Source organism: Pristis pectinata, chromosome 11 (assembly GCF_009764475.1).
Source record: "Pristis pectinata isolate sPriPec2 chromosome 11, sPriPec2.1.pri, whole genome shotgun sequence".
NCBI classification, from domain to species: domain Eukaryota; kingdom Metazoa; phylum Chordata; class Chondrichthyes; order Rhinopristiformes; family Pristidae; genus Pristis; species Pristis pectinata.
Genome location: NC_067415.1, coordinates 11,295,187 through 11,312,977, shown reverse-complemented (window position 1 = coordinate 11,312,977; position 17,791 = coordinate 11,295,187). Strand labels below are relative to the sequence as shown.

Here is a 17,791-nt window from a genome sequence, read left to right as displayed (position 1 = left end):
TCCCTTATTCCTGATGCATTCAAGTAAATGCACTTTAGCCCATCCACCTTACTACTTTTGTAACCTGTACTCTGCTTCTCCTTCCTCAAAGCCTACCTGTCAGAACTGACTTTTCCCCATCCCCTTCTTCCTCTGACCTACTCCTCCGGTTCCCTTCCCCCCTCGCAATCTAGTTTAAACCCTCCTGAACCACCCTAGCACACCTGGCCGCAAGGATATTGGCCCCCCTGAGGTTTGGGTGTACACCGTCCTCTCTGTACAGGTCCCACCTTCCCCAGAAGAGATCGCAATGATCCAAAAATCTAAACCCCCCTCCCCCCACCTTGCACCAACTTCTCAGCCACTCATTTATTTGCCATCTCCTCCTATTCCTACCTTCACTATCGCGTGGCACTGGCAGCAATCCCGAGGTTGCTACCTTTGAGGTCCTGTTCTTCAGCCTTCTGCCTAGCTTGCTAAACTCACTTTTCAGGACCTCATCCCTCTTCCTACCTATGTCGTTGGTACCAACATGAACCACGACTTCTGGCTGTTCTCCCTCCCGCTCTAGAATCCTATGAACCCGATCAGTGACATCCCGGACCCTGGCACCTGGGAGGCAACATGTCATCCGGGATTCATGCTCACTGCCACAGAACTTCCTATCTGTTACCCTGACTATCGAGTCCCCTATCACTACTGTCTTCCTCTTCTCTTCCTTTCCCTTCTGAGCAGCAGGACCAGTCCCAGTGCCATGGACCTGGCTACTGCTGCTAGGCCCCGGCAGGTCATCTCCCTCAACAGCTTCCAAAGCAGAAAACCCATTATTGAGGGGAACAGCCTCCAGCAGATATTAAATCTACATGCTTTGGAGCTTGGAAGAACCAAAGTTGATCTTATTGAAACATGTAAGGTCCTGAGGGAACGTAACAGGGTAGATATTGTGATGTTTCCACCTCTGGGAGAGTCTCGAATGAAGGAACATAGTTTATATTGTCAGGAGGTGTTCATTTAACACTGAGGTGTGTGGGAACTTCTTTTTGCAGAGGATGGTGAACCTTTGGAACTCTCTACCCTGAAGGGCTCTGGAGGCTAAATCATTGGGGTTATTTAAAGAGGAAGTAGAATCTTTTTGAAAGACCTGGCAACTGAGGGCGATGGGGAACTGGCACAAAGATGAGGCATGGGGTAGATCAGCCACCATCGTATTGAATGGTGAGGCAGGCCTGAGGGGCCGAGCAGCCTATTCCTCTTCCTGTTTTCTTCTGTTACGATGTACACAGATCCCCTTGCAATAAAGGCTTATGTAGCATAAGCCTAACTTCATTCCAGCTGCAAGTTAGCTTTCAATGAGTTGTGTACAAGGTTCCCCAGGTTCTTTTGAACGTTTGCCAATCTTTCATTTAAAAGCTCAGCTTTAAGTTCCTAGGTGCAAAGATCGCCAACAATCTGTCCCAGGCCAGTGACCTGCCCACTCACTCATCTTATTGGAATTGGATTATTATTGTCACGCAGATGCTACAGCCAAGAAAGCACACCAGCATCTCTACTTCCTCAGAGGGCTAAGATGACTCTTACCAATTTTTATAGATGCACCATAGAAAGCAAGCTATCCAGCTGCATCACAGCTTGGTGTGGCAACTGCTCTGCCCAAGATCACAAGAAATTGCAGAGTTGTGAACGCAGCCCAGTCCATCGCACAAACCAGGCTCCCCTCCATTAACTCCATCTACACTTCCCGCTGCCTCAGGAAGGCAGCCAACATAATCAAGGACCCTTCTACTCTGGTCATTCTCTCTTCTCCCCTCTCCCGTCGGGCAGAAGATACAAAAGCTTGAGAGCATGTACCACCAGGTTCAAGGACAGCTTCTATCCTGCTGGTATCAGACTCTTGAACAAACCTCTCATACATTAAAAGATGAGCTCTTGATTTCCCAGTCTACCCTGTTATGGTCCTTGCACTTTATCTGTCTACCTGCACTGGACTTTCTCTGTAACTGCAATGCTATATTCTGCATTCTGTTTTCTCTTTAACTTCCTCGATGTACTTAAAGAGAAAAGAGAATGCAAGAATGTTTATTATTGTCACATGCACCAAGGTACAGTGAAAAGCTTTTGTTTTGCATAACATCCAGATAGATAATGCCATATATAACTACCTCGATGTACTAATGTATGCATTATCTGTCCTGACAGGATGCAAAGCAAAAGCTTTTCACTGTATTTCCGTACATGTGTCAATCATTAACCAATACCATAACATTTTTTTAATCAGGATAAACACACATTTTCCTCCATCTTCCACATTGCGCCCACTCACTCAGCTTGTCTACTGTCTCTCTGAAGCCTTCCTGAATCCTCCTGTGTGCTCACACTCCCAATATGACTAATGTGATTTGAAATGTGGGATTTGATCCCCTCAACCAAAACACTGATACAGAATAGTCGGGGCACAAAGTACAAATCCCCACGGCACCCCACTAGTCATAGCTTGCCAACCTGAGAAGGACCCCTTTATACCTATTCCTTTGTTTTCCACCTTTTAACAAATTCTCAATATGCTGTATTAGCCCAAATTCTTTGTTCACCAAGTTCCTAATATCAAAAGCCTTCTGAATATCCAAATATATATCAGCTGCTTCACCTTCTTCTATTCTATTTAAACATTGTCAAAGAACTCCAATATGCAAATACTGATGTTAATTCTGCTCTATCTTGTCATTCCTTTCTAAGCGTCTTGATATATTTTTAGTATTTTCCCAATTACTGACGTCAGGTTAGCAGGTGGGTTTCTGCTTTCTCTTTCCCTCTTTTCTTAAATTGGGGAGGGCGGGGGCGGGGGGGGGGTTTGGGGTGGGGGTGGTGGGTCACATCAACTATCATCTTATCCACAAGCCATTCCACAATCTACAGGACTTTGGAAGCATTTATTCTCTGCACCTATTTCAACAGGTCTGTGATGTAATTCATTGGATTTTGGCATTTGCCAATTTCAGGCTCATTCACTTCTCTAGATAAGAGATATTTATTTATTAGTCACATGTACATCGAAACAGTGAAATACGCCTTTTTGTGTTGCTAAGAATGTACTGGGGGGCAGCCCGCAAGTGTCGCCACTCTTCCAGTGCCAACATTAGCATGCCCACAGCTCCTAACCTGTACGTCTTTGGAATGTGGGAGGAAACCGGAGGACCTGGAGGAAACCCACGCAGAACGTACAAACTCCTTACAGGCAACAGCGGGAATTGAACCCAGGTCGCTGGTGCTGTAACAGCATTACGCTAACCACTATGCTACCGTGCCGCCCTAGTAGTATGTTTGATAGTTTTTGTGCATCTTCTTCCATGAAGGTTAGGGTTTAATTCCTTGCCACTTCCTTATTTCCCATTTTAAATTCTCCCAATAGTCTTTTCTATTGAAGCTCTAGTAGTCTTTGTTTCCACTGGAATTATACAGCAAGGAAGCAGGCCCTTCAGCCCAACTTGTCCATGCCTCTCCTCCCAGATACGACTCCTCAAATCCTCACCTCCAACTTAGTTTCTATCTTCTCTGGTATTTAGTTTTAAACCCATGCTCAGGCCTCCGATGCATGCACAGAAGATGGTATTGAATCTGGTAACAAATTCTGCAAACCTTCAATACATTAAAGGAATTTTAAGGAATGAACATATGGCACTAATAGTGTTTCACTAGGGCTATACTTAAAAGAACAAATTCTCAGAGCAAATTAAGGCGGGCCAAAATCAAAAACTGAAAATAGTCCCATGTTGTGTCTATAAATGCGGGATCTGTCAATCTTGTTAGATGACCCACAAAAATTACTTCATAGATTGAAGCTAAGATATGATTAACTACACTATTACAAATTTTTCTTTAATAAGCTCATTCCAAGACTGGTCTACAACAACATTCTTGGGAGGGAGGTGAAAATCTCAATTCATTCAGATGCACAATTAAATACGAATGTAAAAAGTTTAGCCTCACTTTCTATTTTTCCTATCTTCTTTATCAATTTCTTGGTCATCCTTTCCTGAATTCTAAACTGTTTCATAAGCTCACTGTTTTTGATGGCCACTTTATACATTTTTTGAATTTTTATTTCCCCTTTAATCCATGATTAGACCACTTTTCCTTCTGTGTTTTGTCCTTAAAGGAATAAGATATCTTAGTCACATGTACATCAAGACAAAATGAAATGCATCTTTTGCGTAGAGTGTTCTGGGGGCAGCCCGCAAGTGTCGCCACGCTTCCGGCACCAACATAGCATGCCCACAGCTCCTAACCTGAATGTCTTTGGAATGTGGGAGGAAACCGGAGCACCCGGAGGAAACCCATGCAGACACAGGGAGAACGTACAAATTCCTTACAGACAGTGGCGGGAATTGAACTTGGGTTGCTGGCGCTGTAATAGCATCATGCTAACCACTACACTACCATGCCTGCCCACGTGAATGTACGTGTGCTGAAAATTATTAATATTTGTTAAATGATCATCATTGACTGTCCACTGTCATACCCTTCACTGCAGTTTAACAATCTATCCTCACCCAGGAACACAAGAAGATAAGAGCTGGAGTAGGGCACTAGGCCTCTTAAGCTTGCCTGGTCATTCAACACCATTATGGCTGACTTTGGCTGGCCTCTTCTGTACCAGTCCTCCAAAACCTTCAATTCCTCAAACTTCCAATTATTTATCTATCTCCATCTTAAATATATCCAGTGATCTGGTCTCCACTTCCTTCAGGGGCAGAGATTTCCAGAGATTCACTACCTTCCGGGAGAAGAAATTTCTGTGCACCTCAGCCAACCCTGCAGCTCTTCAAAAAAAGATTCCTGTGTTTTGATTGAAAACCCTGGTTTCACATTGAACCACATTTAATGGACAATTCTATAAAATGGTCATTCTCTGAACTCCTTTGCAAGAAGATTAATTAACCTCTTTTCATTGCACAGGCCCAGATCTGAGACTGCTTGTTCCCCTGTCAGTTCCTCAATGTACCAATAGGGAAATCCATCTCATATACATTCCATTAATTCATCCTCTACATTGTTGTTACTATAGTAAAAGTCCAATATCCCAATATTTGGAAATTCAGTTGGCTTGGCATTTGATGACCTTTTCCAGTGCTCCCTTTAAACTCTCCAGGACCCAATTTCCCACACTCCCTTTCGACCAACCACGACCCTGTCTTCAATGATTACTCTGAACCCACCAGGGCCATTTCCCACACTCCCTCTTTAAACTTACAGAACAGTCTAATAAGTTATCCAGTCATTCTGGTGACATCTAACAAATGAATTATAAACATCTGGGGCTTTAGTAGGAATAATATCCAAGTATTCCTGGATGCAGAGTCCCAAGGGTGTCAGATTATCAGAGTCTTAGTGTAATTTTATTTTACATCTATATATGGATTAAAACAAACTGTGATTATTGTACTACTGTAGCAGCTGCTACCACGATGCGAAAGTAAGACACTAGTCGATGAGCTGCAGAACTGATTTATATTCCCACCTTGCGCGGGCTTTTTAAGAGGGACGGTTCCCGCCCACCGAAAATGGAAATGACGTATGCGCTATGTCATCAAACTTTTCCTGCGCGCGGGTTCTCCCCGTCGCTCAGGGAAGACTAAGGCCCAGCGTCATCTTGGACCTTGCCGCGCCGATGACGCGTGACCCGACTGCCGAGCCGGTTCGCTTGCTCAGACGGTGAGTCGCTACACACCAACCACCCACCCACCCCCAGAACCGGCGATACGGTCCCCAAGGTTCATGGGCTGTGCTAGCCATTGCTTAGGAGGTCGGCCTCTGTGTCGCAGTGTTGGGACCTCGACCAGTTGTTTTAGGTCTAAATGGGTCAGTTTGAGGCGGTCTGTCGTGAAAACCTCTTCCTTGCCCCCAGTGTCCAAAATAAAGGTGGACCCATTATTCCTGATGACCTGGAACGGTCCCTCGTATGGTCATTGCAACAGTGCCCGGGGTGTGCCCCTGCGAACGAAAATGAACTTACAGTCTCATAGTTCCTTGGGCTCACAGGATGGGGCTTGACCATGCCGCGAAGTGGGAATCGGTGCCAAGCTGCCTAGCCTCTCGCGCAGTCTTTCCAGGACTGCTGTGGGTTGTTCCTCTTGGCCCCGAAGGGCGGGTATGAAATCCCCTGGGACGACCAGGGGCGCACCGTACACGAGTTCAGCTGACGAAGCATGGAGATCTTCCTTGGGGGCAGTGCATATGCCGAGCAGGACCCAAGGCAGTTCATCGACCCAGTTAGGACCTTTCAGGCGGGCCATCACGGCTGGCTTCAGATGGCGGTGGAAACGTTCCACCAACCCATTTGATTGAGGGTGGTAGGCCATGGTGGTGTGCAGCTGCGTCCCCAGCATGTTTGCTGATGCAGACCAGAGGCTGGAGGTAAACTGGGCGCCCCTGTCTGAAGTGACATGGGCCGGAACACCAAAACGCGAGATCCAAGTTGTGAGCAGTGCCCGGGCGCAGAAATCAGTCGTGATGTCAGATAGAGGGGTTGCTTCTGGCCACCTCGTGAACCGGTCCATGATGGTAAGGAGGTACCAGGCTCCTCTTGAAACTGGCAGAGGACCAACGAGGTCGACGTGGATGTGGTCGAACCTTCTACGGGTAGGCTCGAACTACTATGGCGGGACCTTGGTGTGTCGTTGGATTTTCAATGTCTGGCAGTGCGGACAAGTCCTGGCCCACTCACCGACCTGTTTGCGCAGGCCATGCCAGACAAACTTGCTGGCGACCAGTCGGACAGTTAATCTGATGGACGGGTGCGCCAACCGGTGTACTGAGTTGAAAACGCATTTCCACCAGGCTGCAGGAACTATAGGGCGGGGCTGACCTGTTGCGATGTCGCAAAGGAGGGTCTGCTGACCTGGACCGACTAAGAAATCTTGGAGCTGCAGGCCTGAGACTGCGGTTCGAGGCTCGGCAGCTCGTCGTCGGCTTGTTATGCGTCAGCCAGGGCCGTGTAGTCTACACCCAGGGACATGCTGTGGATGGTCAGTCTGGAAAGCACGTCAGCAACGACATTGTCCTTTCCAGAGACATGTTGGATATCCGTTGTGAATTCGGAAATGTAGGACAAATGTTGCTGTTGACGAGCTGACTAGGGATCAGAGACCTTGGAGAAGGCGAAGGACAAAGGCTTATGGTCAGTGAAAGCGGTGAAAGGCCTGCCTTCTAAAAAGTACCGGAAATGCCGGACCACCAGGTAGAGCACTAGAAGTTCCCGATCAAAAGCACTGTATTTCAGTTCGGGTGGTCTAAGGTGCCTGCTGAAAAACGCTAAGGGTTGCCAACGGCCTTTGATTAGTTGTTCCAGTACCCCACCAACCGCGGTGTTGGACGTGTCCACCGTGAAGGTGGTTGGGACGTCTGTCTTAGGGTGTACCAGCATTGCGGCATCTGCCAGGGGGTCCTTGGCCTTAATGAAGGCAGCCGCGGCCTCGTCGTTCCGGGTGATGTCCTTGCCAGACATCAGCGAGAACAAAGGGCGCATGATACGGGCTGCTGCAGGGATGAACTGATGGTAAGAGTTGACCATACCCAGGAATTCTTGCAGGCCTTTGACCATGTTGGGATGGGCAAAATGGCGGATAGCATCTACCTTGGTGGGTAGGGGTGTTGCTCCTTCGCTGGTGATTCTGTGGCCAAGGAAATCGATAGAGTCAAGTCCGAATTGGCACTTGGTTGGGTTGATAGTGAGGCTGAAATCACGGAGACGGGAGTACAGTTGGCGGAGGTGGGAAAGGTGTTCTTGGCGGTCACGGTTGGCGATTAGTATGTCATCTAAGTAAATGAACACGAAGTCTAGGTGGCGGCCTACTGCGTCCATCAGCCGCTGGAAAGTCTGCGCAGCGTTCTTAAGGCCGAACGGCATTTGAAGGAATTCGAAGAGGCCGAATGGAGTGATGAGCGCAGTTTTGGGGACGTCATCAGGGTGGACCGGGATTTGGTGGTATCCCCGGACGAGGTCCACCATGGAGAAGATGTGGGCCCCATGTCGGTTCGCCGTGAAGTCCTGGATGTGAAGGACGGGGTAGCAGTCCAGCGTGGTGGTGCCATTCAGCTTGCGGTAGTCGCTGCAGGTCCTCCAGCCGCCGGTGGCTTTGGGGACCATGTGCAGGGGGGAGGCCCAGAGGCAGTCTGACCTGCGAATGATCCCCAGCTCCTCCATACGGCGGAACCCTTCATTCGCCAGGCGGAGCTTGTTTGGAGGTAGTCGTCATGCTCGGGCATGATAGGGTGGCCCTGTGGTAATGATGTGATGCCGCACCCCATGTTTGGGCATCGAATTTGTAAACTGAGGTGCCAAAACCGATGCGAACTCGGCTAGGAGCTTGGTGAACTCGTTGCCAGACAGGGAAACGGAGTCCAGGCGTGGGGCTGGTAGGCTGGCTTCTCCCAGGGGGTGGGTTTGGGAAGTTTTGGAGTGCACTAGCCGCTTCCCTTGCGGGTCGACTAACAGGCTGTGGGCCCGAAGGAAATCTGCTCCCAGGAGTGGCTGGGCGACGGCTGCAAGGGTAAAGTTCCAGGTAAAACGGCAGTCACCGAATTGTAATTGAACTGTATGGGTACCAAAAGTCTGTATTGTTGTGCCGTTTGCAGCTTTGAGTGCGGGACCCCGTTGCCTGCTATGAGTGTCGTGGCCGCTCGGGGACAAAATACTGACCTCTGCTCCAGTATCGACGAGGAAACGATGCCCGGACTGCTTGTCCCAAATGAATAGGAGGCTGTGTTGGCGGCCAACTGCCATAGCCATCAGCGGCGGCTGGCCCTGGTGTTTCCCTGAAACTTGCAGGGTGGGCGGCATCGACGGGCCTCCGCGCCCCACCTCTGATGGTAGAAACACAGCTGGTCGCCAGTGTCATCGTCTGTGTTTCTGGGGTGTGGTCGCTCGGTTGCTGGGACTGGTTTAGGTAGGCGTTGGGCCCGCGGTCTGGCGATTTGGCTGACGGACAACCCGCTCTCGCGTTTGGCCTTCCACAGGACATCTGCCCAGGTGGCTACCTCACGTGAGTTGCTGAAATCGGTGTTGGCCAACAGTAGGCGAATGTCATCGGGTAGTTGTTCGAGGAAGGCCTGTTCGAACAACAGGCAGGGCTTGTGCCCCTCAGCCAAGGCCAGCATCTCATTCATGAGGGCCGATGGGGATCTGTCCCCCTGGCCGTCAAGGTGAAGCAGGCGGGTGGTGCGCTCGCGACGGGAGAGGCCGAAGGTCCTAATAAGAAGGACTTTGAAAGCCGGGTACTTGCCTTCCTCCAGAGGAGACTGGATGAAGTCTCTGACCTGGGCGGCTGTCTCCTGGTCCAGAGAGCTGACCACGTGGTAGTACTTTGTGGAGTTGGAGGTGATCTGCCGAAGTTGGAATTGTGCTTCGGCTTGGTCGAACCAGACGTCGGGCCGAAGCGTCCAAAAGGTGGGCAGCTTGAGTCCACTGCATCGGCTGCTGCGTTGTCGTCCATTGTGTGGGTCCAAAATCCGTTTGGATCGTCGGGGTCACCAATGTAGCGGCTGCTACCGCGATGCGAAAGTAAGATACTAGTGCAGAACAAAAATGATTTATTTTCCCGCCTTGCGCGGGCCTTTTAAGAGGAACGGTTCCCGCCCACCGAAAATGGAAATGACGTATGCGCTACGTCATCAAACTTCTCCCACACATGGGTTCTCCCCGTCACTCGGGGAAGACGAAGGCCCAGCGCCATCTTGGGCCTCGCCGCTCCGACGACGCGCAACCCGACCACCAAGCCGGCTCGCTTGCTCAGACGGTGAGTCGCTACACTACCCAAATTACATACACCTCTAATTTCATTTATATTGTGCCCTACACCAGTCACTAATCAGAGGCCTATGAACAACTCCCAGTGAAGTTTTCTGCCCCGTTGTTTTGCAGCTCTAATAATTCTACAGCGCAATCAGATAAACCATGATCCTGTCCGACCATGGTTTTCACATCTTTCCTTCGATGCACCACCCGACCTACTACTTTTCCTTTCTGCCTGACAAATTCTAAACATCTAATTCACTGGAATATTTAGTTCCCAGCTTTGGACACCTTGAGCTATGTTTCTTTACTGATTACTAGATCACACAGAGAGTGATAGGTGCCTGGAATGGGGGAGTGGTGAGAAGTGCTGGAAGCAGATATGAAAATGGCGTCCAAGACGCTGTTAGACAGACACATAAAAATGGAGGGATATAGATCACGTACAGGCAGAAGAGAATGAGTTTAATTCAGCATCATGTTCGGCACAGGCATTGTGGGTTGAAGGGCCTGTTCCTGTGCTGTACTGTTCTACGTTCACACCCATTTATGACCATTTGTGTTGTTAATTAATCCACTTCATGTGGATAGAACACGCATTCAGGTACGGTGTTTTTAACCTTGGTCTTTTAACACTTTCCGTACTGTTATGTATGCTGCTTGCCTTTGTTTCCACTATTTATTTGATTTGATCTTTTATTTCTAGCTTGGTCTTCTCTCAGGTTCCCATCTTCCTGTTGAGTTAGTTTAAACTCTCCCCGAAAGTTCTAGCAACTCCCACTATGTGGATACTGATCCTGTTGATGTGATCTGTCTGACTTGCATCGGTTCCACCTGCTCCAGCAATGGTTTCAAGTTCACAGAAATCTAAAGCCTGCCCCTCTTGTACTCTCTCTCTCCAATACACATTCATTTGGTCTGTCCTCCTCTATCTATACTCATTAGCATGTGATGCTGGGATAAGCACTAAGGTCCTGTTTATTATACTTTCTTAGCTCCCTAATCTCTGCTGGCTGCACCTCATCCCTCCTATATCATTGGTTCCAAAACAAACCACAACCTCCAAATCTTCATCATCTCCCCTCAGCCTGCTTTGTGGCCTTCCAGTAACATCCGTAACCCTGGCATCAGGGAGGCAATGTACCACCCTGGAGTTATATAGAGTCATACACCATAGACACACCATCTCAGCTAATGCAATTAAAATTTTGAATGGAGAACTCTGTTCAAGGTCAGAGCAGTGGTTCAAAAAGCTCTCCATTAGTAGCAGAAAAATAGAATACAAATTACACGTGTAAAATTTTAGGTATATGCTTCAATGTTGCAATGTGCTGCTGCCACACAGCTCCAGAGACAGGGTTAGGTCCTGATCTCCTGTGCTGTTTCTATGCACATTCTTTCTGTCCATAAGGGCACTCCAGTTTTGTCTCACATCTCAAAGGTGAGCTGGTAGGTTAGTTGGCAACTGTAAAATTATCTCAGGTATAGGTGGCCGGCAGGAGAATTGAAGAAACATATAAAAACGTACAGCACAATTCAGGCTCTTTGGCCCACAAAGCTGTACCGAACATGTCCCTACCCTAGAAATTACTAGGCTTACCCACAGCCCTCTATTTCTCTCAGCTCCATGTACCTATTCAACAGTCTCTTAAAAGACGCTACTGTATCCGCCTCCATCACCGTTTCCAGCAGCCCATTCCACGCACTCACCACTCTGAGTAAAAAACTTACCCCTGACATCTCATCTATACCTACTCCCCAGCACCTTAAACTGATGTCCTCTTGTGGCCACAATTGGAGGAAGTTGATGGTGGAATGCTTTGAGACCTAGCACAGACTTAACAGGCTGTATGGTCTCCATCCATGTTACATATAAAAATATGAGAAAAATTCAAGTTTAAACAATCTTTTAATATGGAATTCATTTTACAGAATGTACACCTTAACCAAGTTGATTAAATGATATTGCCCATCCTAATTGGGCATGAGAAACAAACATACTAAAAAACCAACCTCGAGTAGCTTCTACAATATTCAGTGAGAAAACTACTGCTTTCTGCAAAAAATGGCATCCAGAAACGTTCCCATGTGTTTGATCTGCACATTTATGAAGCCGTGTTTATTCAAGAGTTTCCTGTACTCTGACCCACTCCTTTCCTTCCCTTCACTTTGCATCATCACACTGAGGGACTGCAGGAGAGCTGTGCAGGGTTTGGTCTTCTGATTGTGGAGCACAAGCTCAGTTAGGAGAAGGCCACATCCTGAAAATCCAGAGCAGATTGTTTTATTAAATCTATCAGTAAAATCCGAACCACAATCCAAAAAATGCATAATGCAATAAGCTAGGGAAGAGATTTTCCATGAAAATAAGTACTTAACCAAAAAGAACAAAAAGCAGCAAAAATGGAAAATTGCATTTCCTCTGGTGCATGAGTATGAGAAGGATCTCAGATAAAAATGCATTAACACCTACAAAGAAGTAGGTACATCTCTGCTTGGAATTGTATATTTTAATTAACAGAGTCACAGTCATAGAGTTAAACAGCATGGAAGCAGACTCTTCAACCCAACTCATCCATGCCAACCTGAGCTAGTCCCATTTGCCTGCACTTAGCCTATATCACTCTCCCTATCCATGAACCTGTCCAAATATCTTTTAAACATTGTGATTGTACCCGCCTCTACCACTTTCTCTGGCAGCTTGTTCCATATACCCACCACTTTTTGTGGTCCCCTTTAAATTTTTCCCCTCTCACTTTAAACCTATGCCCTTTAGGTTTTAGCCTGCCCTACCCTGGGAAAAAGACTATGACCATCCACCTTATTATGCGCCTCATGATTTTATAAAACTCTATAAGGTCACCCCTCAGACTCTTTGACTCCAGGGAAAATAGTCCTAGTCTTACCATATAACTCAAACCCTCCAGTTCGGCAATATTCTTGTGAATTTTTCTGCAACCTCTGTAGTTTAATCATATCCTTCCTATAGTACGGTGACCAAAACTGCAAGCAATACTCCAGGTTCCGTCTAACCAACATCTGGTACAGCTGTAACGTGATGTCCCTACTCCTGTACTCAGTGCCCAGACTGATGAAGGCAAACCTTCCTTCACCACCCTGTCTAGCAGTGTTGCCACTTTCAGGAAACTATGTACTTGTACCCCAAGGTCTACCTGTTCCACAACACTCCCCAGGGCCCTGCCATTCACTGTGTGTGGCCCTGCCCCGGTTTAACTTCCAAAAATGCATCACTTTGCACTTGTCCGAGTTAAATTCCAAGTAGTATTCTTTTGCCTACTTTCCCAATTGATCTAGATCCTGCTGTAACCTTTTGAATATTTACTGAATGGTCCAACTTCCACAATCTGCAGTAACCAACAAAAGGATCTGAAGAAATTTGGTCAAAATCATAAATCTTTTGGAATATAATGACCATAAACAAGTTTAGAGGAAAAAGAGCAACTAGCTCTAAATTTAAGACTTCTATATCTGTCTTCTGTATCTTCCATACATTCAGAATCTATATTTTACTTTGAAGGAGCATATCATCAATCCAAATGGTCCCAGAAACCATTCTTTTGATTCCTAATTCTTTCCCACACTTGTTACTTTAACCTTTTAATCTTCTTAATTTTTTTTCCATTCCGTCACCCTTTGAACTTCTGAATTCCCTGGCTCAGTCAAACATCGAACTATGCTCACCTCTGGCCTTGAGAAAGGCTTCCACAATGGTCTTGTGGCAAGAATGTTCCCTATTCCCAGTGCTTTTTTGGCTGACCATCTACAGGGGACATGGTGCATCAAAGAATCGTGAAGTCATCGAGCTGGCTAAGCAGCCAGTTGCACTGAAGAGTTCTCAGATAGCAACCAGATGGTAAAAAGCACTCATTATAACCAACATCATTTTTACAAAAAGCAATATAAAGACTTGGCCACAAACATAGGATCAATGCACTCATTTTATATATAGCTTATTCACCACTTTTCACAAGAGATTTTGGGTTTCCATCAGATTACCCGCTAACAATTGCTTTAGAGCCTTTTTAAAAAAAAAGTCAAGCTTGTCATTTATAATTGCAGTTATCAGATCTGTTTCTTACATGCACTGATAACTTTTCTTTGTTCTTTTACCAGTATGTTTTAAATATTTTCTACATTTGATACCCATCTGTCAGCTATCCGATACCTGCCTTTGAAGCCCTTCCAAGGTACAGAAACAGTTAAACTGCTCTACAGCACTGTGTAACAGAAACTTTAAATTAAAAGTGCTGTGCTAATACTGGTCTTGTACTTGGGAAGATTCAGGAACAGCTTCTTCCCCTACGCCATCAGATTTCTGAACAATGGACGAACCCACGAACACGACCTCATTATTCCTTATCTTTGCACTACTTATTTATTTTTGTAATTTATAGATTTTTATGCTGCTGCAAAACAACAAATTTCACATAGTATGTCAGTGATAATAAATCTGATTCTGATTTGGTTAAATATCCAAGTCACTTGGGTGGAGAATGGCACAGGTGTGGAAAAACTGATGCTTCACTTACTTACTCTGGACAGGTTATTGCTGAAAAGTGGGAGAATGCATTCTTTAAACAAGGAACCAAATTCAACAAAATACTTGGGTAACAAAGGAAACTAAATGCTGGATAAACAAATAAGATGCTAAACTGGAAGCATTCAGAGAATAGGGAGCAAAAAAAAAATCCTGGCAGCTCTGTTGGTTTCTCAGGTGATCACAGAGTCCTGTTAAAAAGATGGGCCATTTCTAATGCATTGACACTGCTCACAGTGAAGTCCCGTTTCCATCTCTAGATATAAAGTTAATTTCAAGAGCATAAAGTGGTTGATATATTAAGAAAAGGCCAACTGAATGCAAAACACTTCCCTAGGAGCTCAGAGAAGGAAAATAGACAACTTCTGATGTAGAAGAGATGCAGGAACATTGTATTACCTGGTTTGCATATCTGAGAGAGCCTGCTTAATAGGAGATTGACTTTGTCTTCCTTCCAGTAATGCAGACCATTTACAAGAATATAAAGTTCTGCCTCAGGTATGTCATCTGTGAAGATGTCTCCTTTTGGGCAGGAGAGAGAAATAAAATGAAATGTTAAAATCCTGCCTGATCAGTGCTGTGTTTCTAGCATTTCCAGTTTTATTTCAGATTTCCATCATCCGCAACATTTTGGGTTTGTTTTACGTTAAAATTTTATGCCTGGATATTGAATTTCATCCATCATTTCTACATAAATTGGGTGCTGTGTTTAACCCTAATGCTCAATCTGACAACGAGAACAAAACAAATTGATACATTGGTGAAATTTACCTATGATTACAATTGCTGAATACAGTCAGACCCATCATTATGTTTGCAACACCCAGAGCAGGAAAAGCTTTGCAAAGAGCAAAACTTCAATGCCCAATCACAAGTTGCTGAGAGTTTTCTCCTAGTTTGATTATGAGTTAAAAAGGTCATCTACCACACATTATCAGCCCGATTTCTGTCGGCAACGGAAAAGTCTGTGTCACACATGTCAATGATGTCAACATACAAGATGTGACACCAGAAAAACGATGGTGCTCTATGGTTCCCCTCATGTAGAAGTATCTGTTGCAATTTGCTGATGACCGGGACTTCAACTGGAAGTGGATGCAAATGCATTAAGATGGGCAAAAGTTGAATTTGCCCACCTCAAAGGGCTATGGACTCCATTCTGCAGGTTGCAGTGTACGCAAAATATTCAGAAGTCCCTCTCACCTGCTGACAATAGAGAAATAGATAATAATGTACACCCTAGGATGACTAATTATTACTTAGCATCTTAATTCCTAGCATCCCCTATTTAAGCAGTATCCAGGTACAGCATCACTTCTGGTGCAGTGGCAATCATCATTTATGTTGCTACTGTGGCTAAGTCACTAGAAATAACAAAGTTACTGGCCCAAAAAGGGACAAATATAAAAATCAATATGATCAATATCTCCCTTAATATCATCCCTGTGCATACATGTACTTGTGCATACGACAACAAACTTGACTTTGACATTTCTGGGAAACTGCAATGTGCAAATTTACTGCTATACTAGATGACTGACTGCATATCAAAAACATCGTCTGGTGTTAAGTGTTATGTAATATCCAGAGGAAATCAAAGGCATACAAAGTCTTCCTTTTTCTTTACTGTAAAAGTCTTGTTCTGTAACAGGAGTTGCAATTCAGTTTGTTAAACTTTACATTAGGGTTCTGTTTGCTAATTTAGTTGTGTGATAGATTCTACTTATGAAGGCCATAAGACTATAAGATATAGGAGCAAAATTAGGCCATTCAGCCCATTGAGTCTGCTCCACCATTCAATCATGGCTGAAGAGAGGAGTTAAGAGTGGCACCTGAACCAAAAGTGAAAGAAAAATCTGTAATCTCTTACTTACCTCCCCTGAAAGAAATTCGACTTGGGTTTTGATTTTGTTGCTGGAAACACTTAAACTTTTCCAACAACTGTGGCAAATTAAACACAGTGAGAACCATATCTTGATATGTATCTGCCATTTCATATGCCAAAGCCCCAGTAGCTCCTGCAATAGAAACATTTTGGACAAAATTACAGGCACGGTAACATAGCAGTTAGTGTAACGCTATTACAGCAGCAGCAATCTGGGTTCAATTCTGGCCACTGTCTGTAAGGAGTTTGTACGTTCTCCCAGTGTCTGCGTGGGTTTCCTCCGGGTGCTCTGGTTTCCTCCCACATTCCAAAGACGTACGGGTTAGGAGATGTGGGCATGCTATGTTGGCACTAGAAGCATGGGGACACTTGCAGGCTGCCCCCAGAACACTGTACGCAAAGATGTATTTCACTGTGTGTTTCAATGTACATGTGACTAATAAAGAAATCTTATCTTATTCCAAGACTGGTTTACAACAAAATTCTTGGAAGGGAGACAAAAATTTACCCACTCAATTCATTAAGATACATAATGATATGTTAAAAAAAGGTCATACCTCCTAAGTCACAAGCAGTTTTAAATGATGAAAGATCAAATGCCCTGACAATGTCATTCCCAACAACTTTGACAACACTGTTAAGGGCAGATGTTAGAGACAACATTTGAGCTGAATTCTGTTGATAGAAAACTGAATGTTAATATAGCACTTTAAAATAAGACATTCAACAGAAATAATTTGGGTCAATGGTTAAATTACAATCAGAAGGCTACCCAACTAGCAAACATACACAACATGGCACTTTCTATGGGGAGCCAAGGCCAAAAGAAGTCTTGAAGTGAAACAAAGTTGGAAGGAAGGGCTTATGCAGATAATTGGTTTATTATTGTCACATGTACTGAGATGCAGTGAAAAGCTGTGTTTTGTATACCATCCAGCCAGATCATTCCAAACATAACTACATCAAGGTAGTACAAAACAATAACAGAATGCAGAATATAGTGTTATAGAGAAAGTGCAGTGCAGGTAGGCAGATAAGGAGCAAGAGCCATGACAAGGTAGTTAGTGAGATCAAGAGTTCATCTTTATAGTCTAAGAGTTCCGTTCAAGTCTTATAACAGCTGTTCTTGAGCCTGGTGGTATGAGTTTTCAAGCTTTTGTATCTCTTGCCTGATGTATAGGGGGAGAAGAGAGAATGACCGGGGTGGGATGGGTTTTTTATTACGTTGGCTGCTTTCCCAAGGTAGCAGGAAGTGCAGACAGAGTTAATAGAGGGGAGGCTGGTTTTTGTAATAGACTGGGCTACATTCAAACTCTTTGCAATTCCTTGCTGTCTTGGGCAGAGCAGTTGCCATACCAAGCTGTGATGAATCTGGATAGGATGCATAATTTTCTCTCTATTTTAAATCCATAAGTTCAGTCTTTAAATCTATTACAAATTACAATTGGATACATATCAATGGAACCTGCCCTTGTACTTAACCCTCTCACCAACAATGGCACTGTAACACTTCACCTGAGGGAAAGGTGGAATTAAAGCTGGTCAAGTTTCCTTGAACAGAATTTCTGATATATATTGATAA

At 45.2% G+C, this 17,791-nt stretch overlaps 1 protein-coding gene across 2 annotated transcripts in view; it reads right to left on the bottom strand.

The window, feature by feature from the left end:
* Positions 1-11,658: 11,658 nt before the first annotated feature.
* Positions 11,659-17,791, bottom strand: part of asmtl (acetylserotonin O-methyltransferase-like) — a 39,471-nt gene continuing 33,338 nt past the window's right edge. Inside the window, exons 11-14 of one of the 2 annotated variants that reach the window (XM_052025945.1) lie at positions 16,767-16,884; positions 16,199-16,342; positions 14,724-14,846; positions 11,659-12,027 (exon numbers count right to left, since the gene is read on the bottom strand). In XM_052025945.1, coding sequence (XP_051881905.1) covers positions 11,813-12,027; positions 14,724-14,846; positions 16,199-16,342; positions 16,767-16,884 — 600 coding nt within the window. In that variant the 3' untranslated portion in view covers positions 11,659-11,812. The remainder of the gene's footprint in view (positions 12,028-14,723; positions 14,847-16,198; positions 16,343-16,766; positions 16,885-17,791) is intronic. The other variant, XM_052025944.1, reaches the window with a different exon arrangement.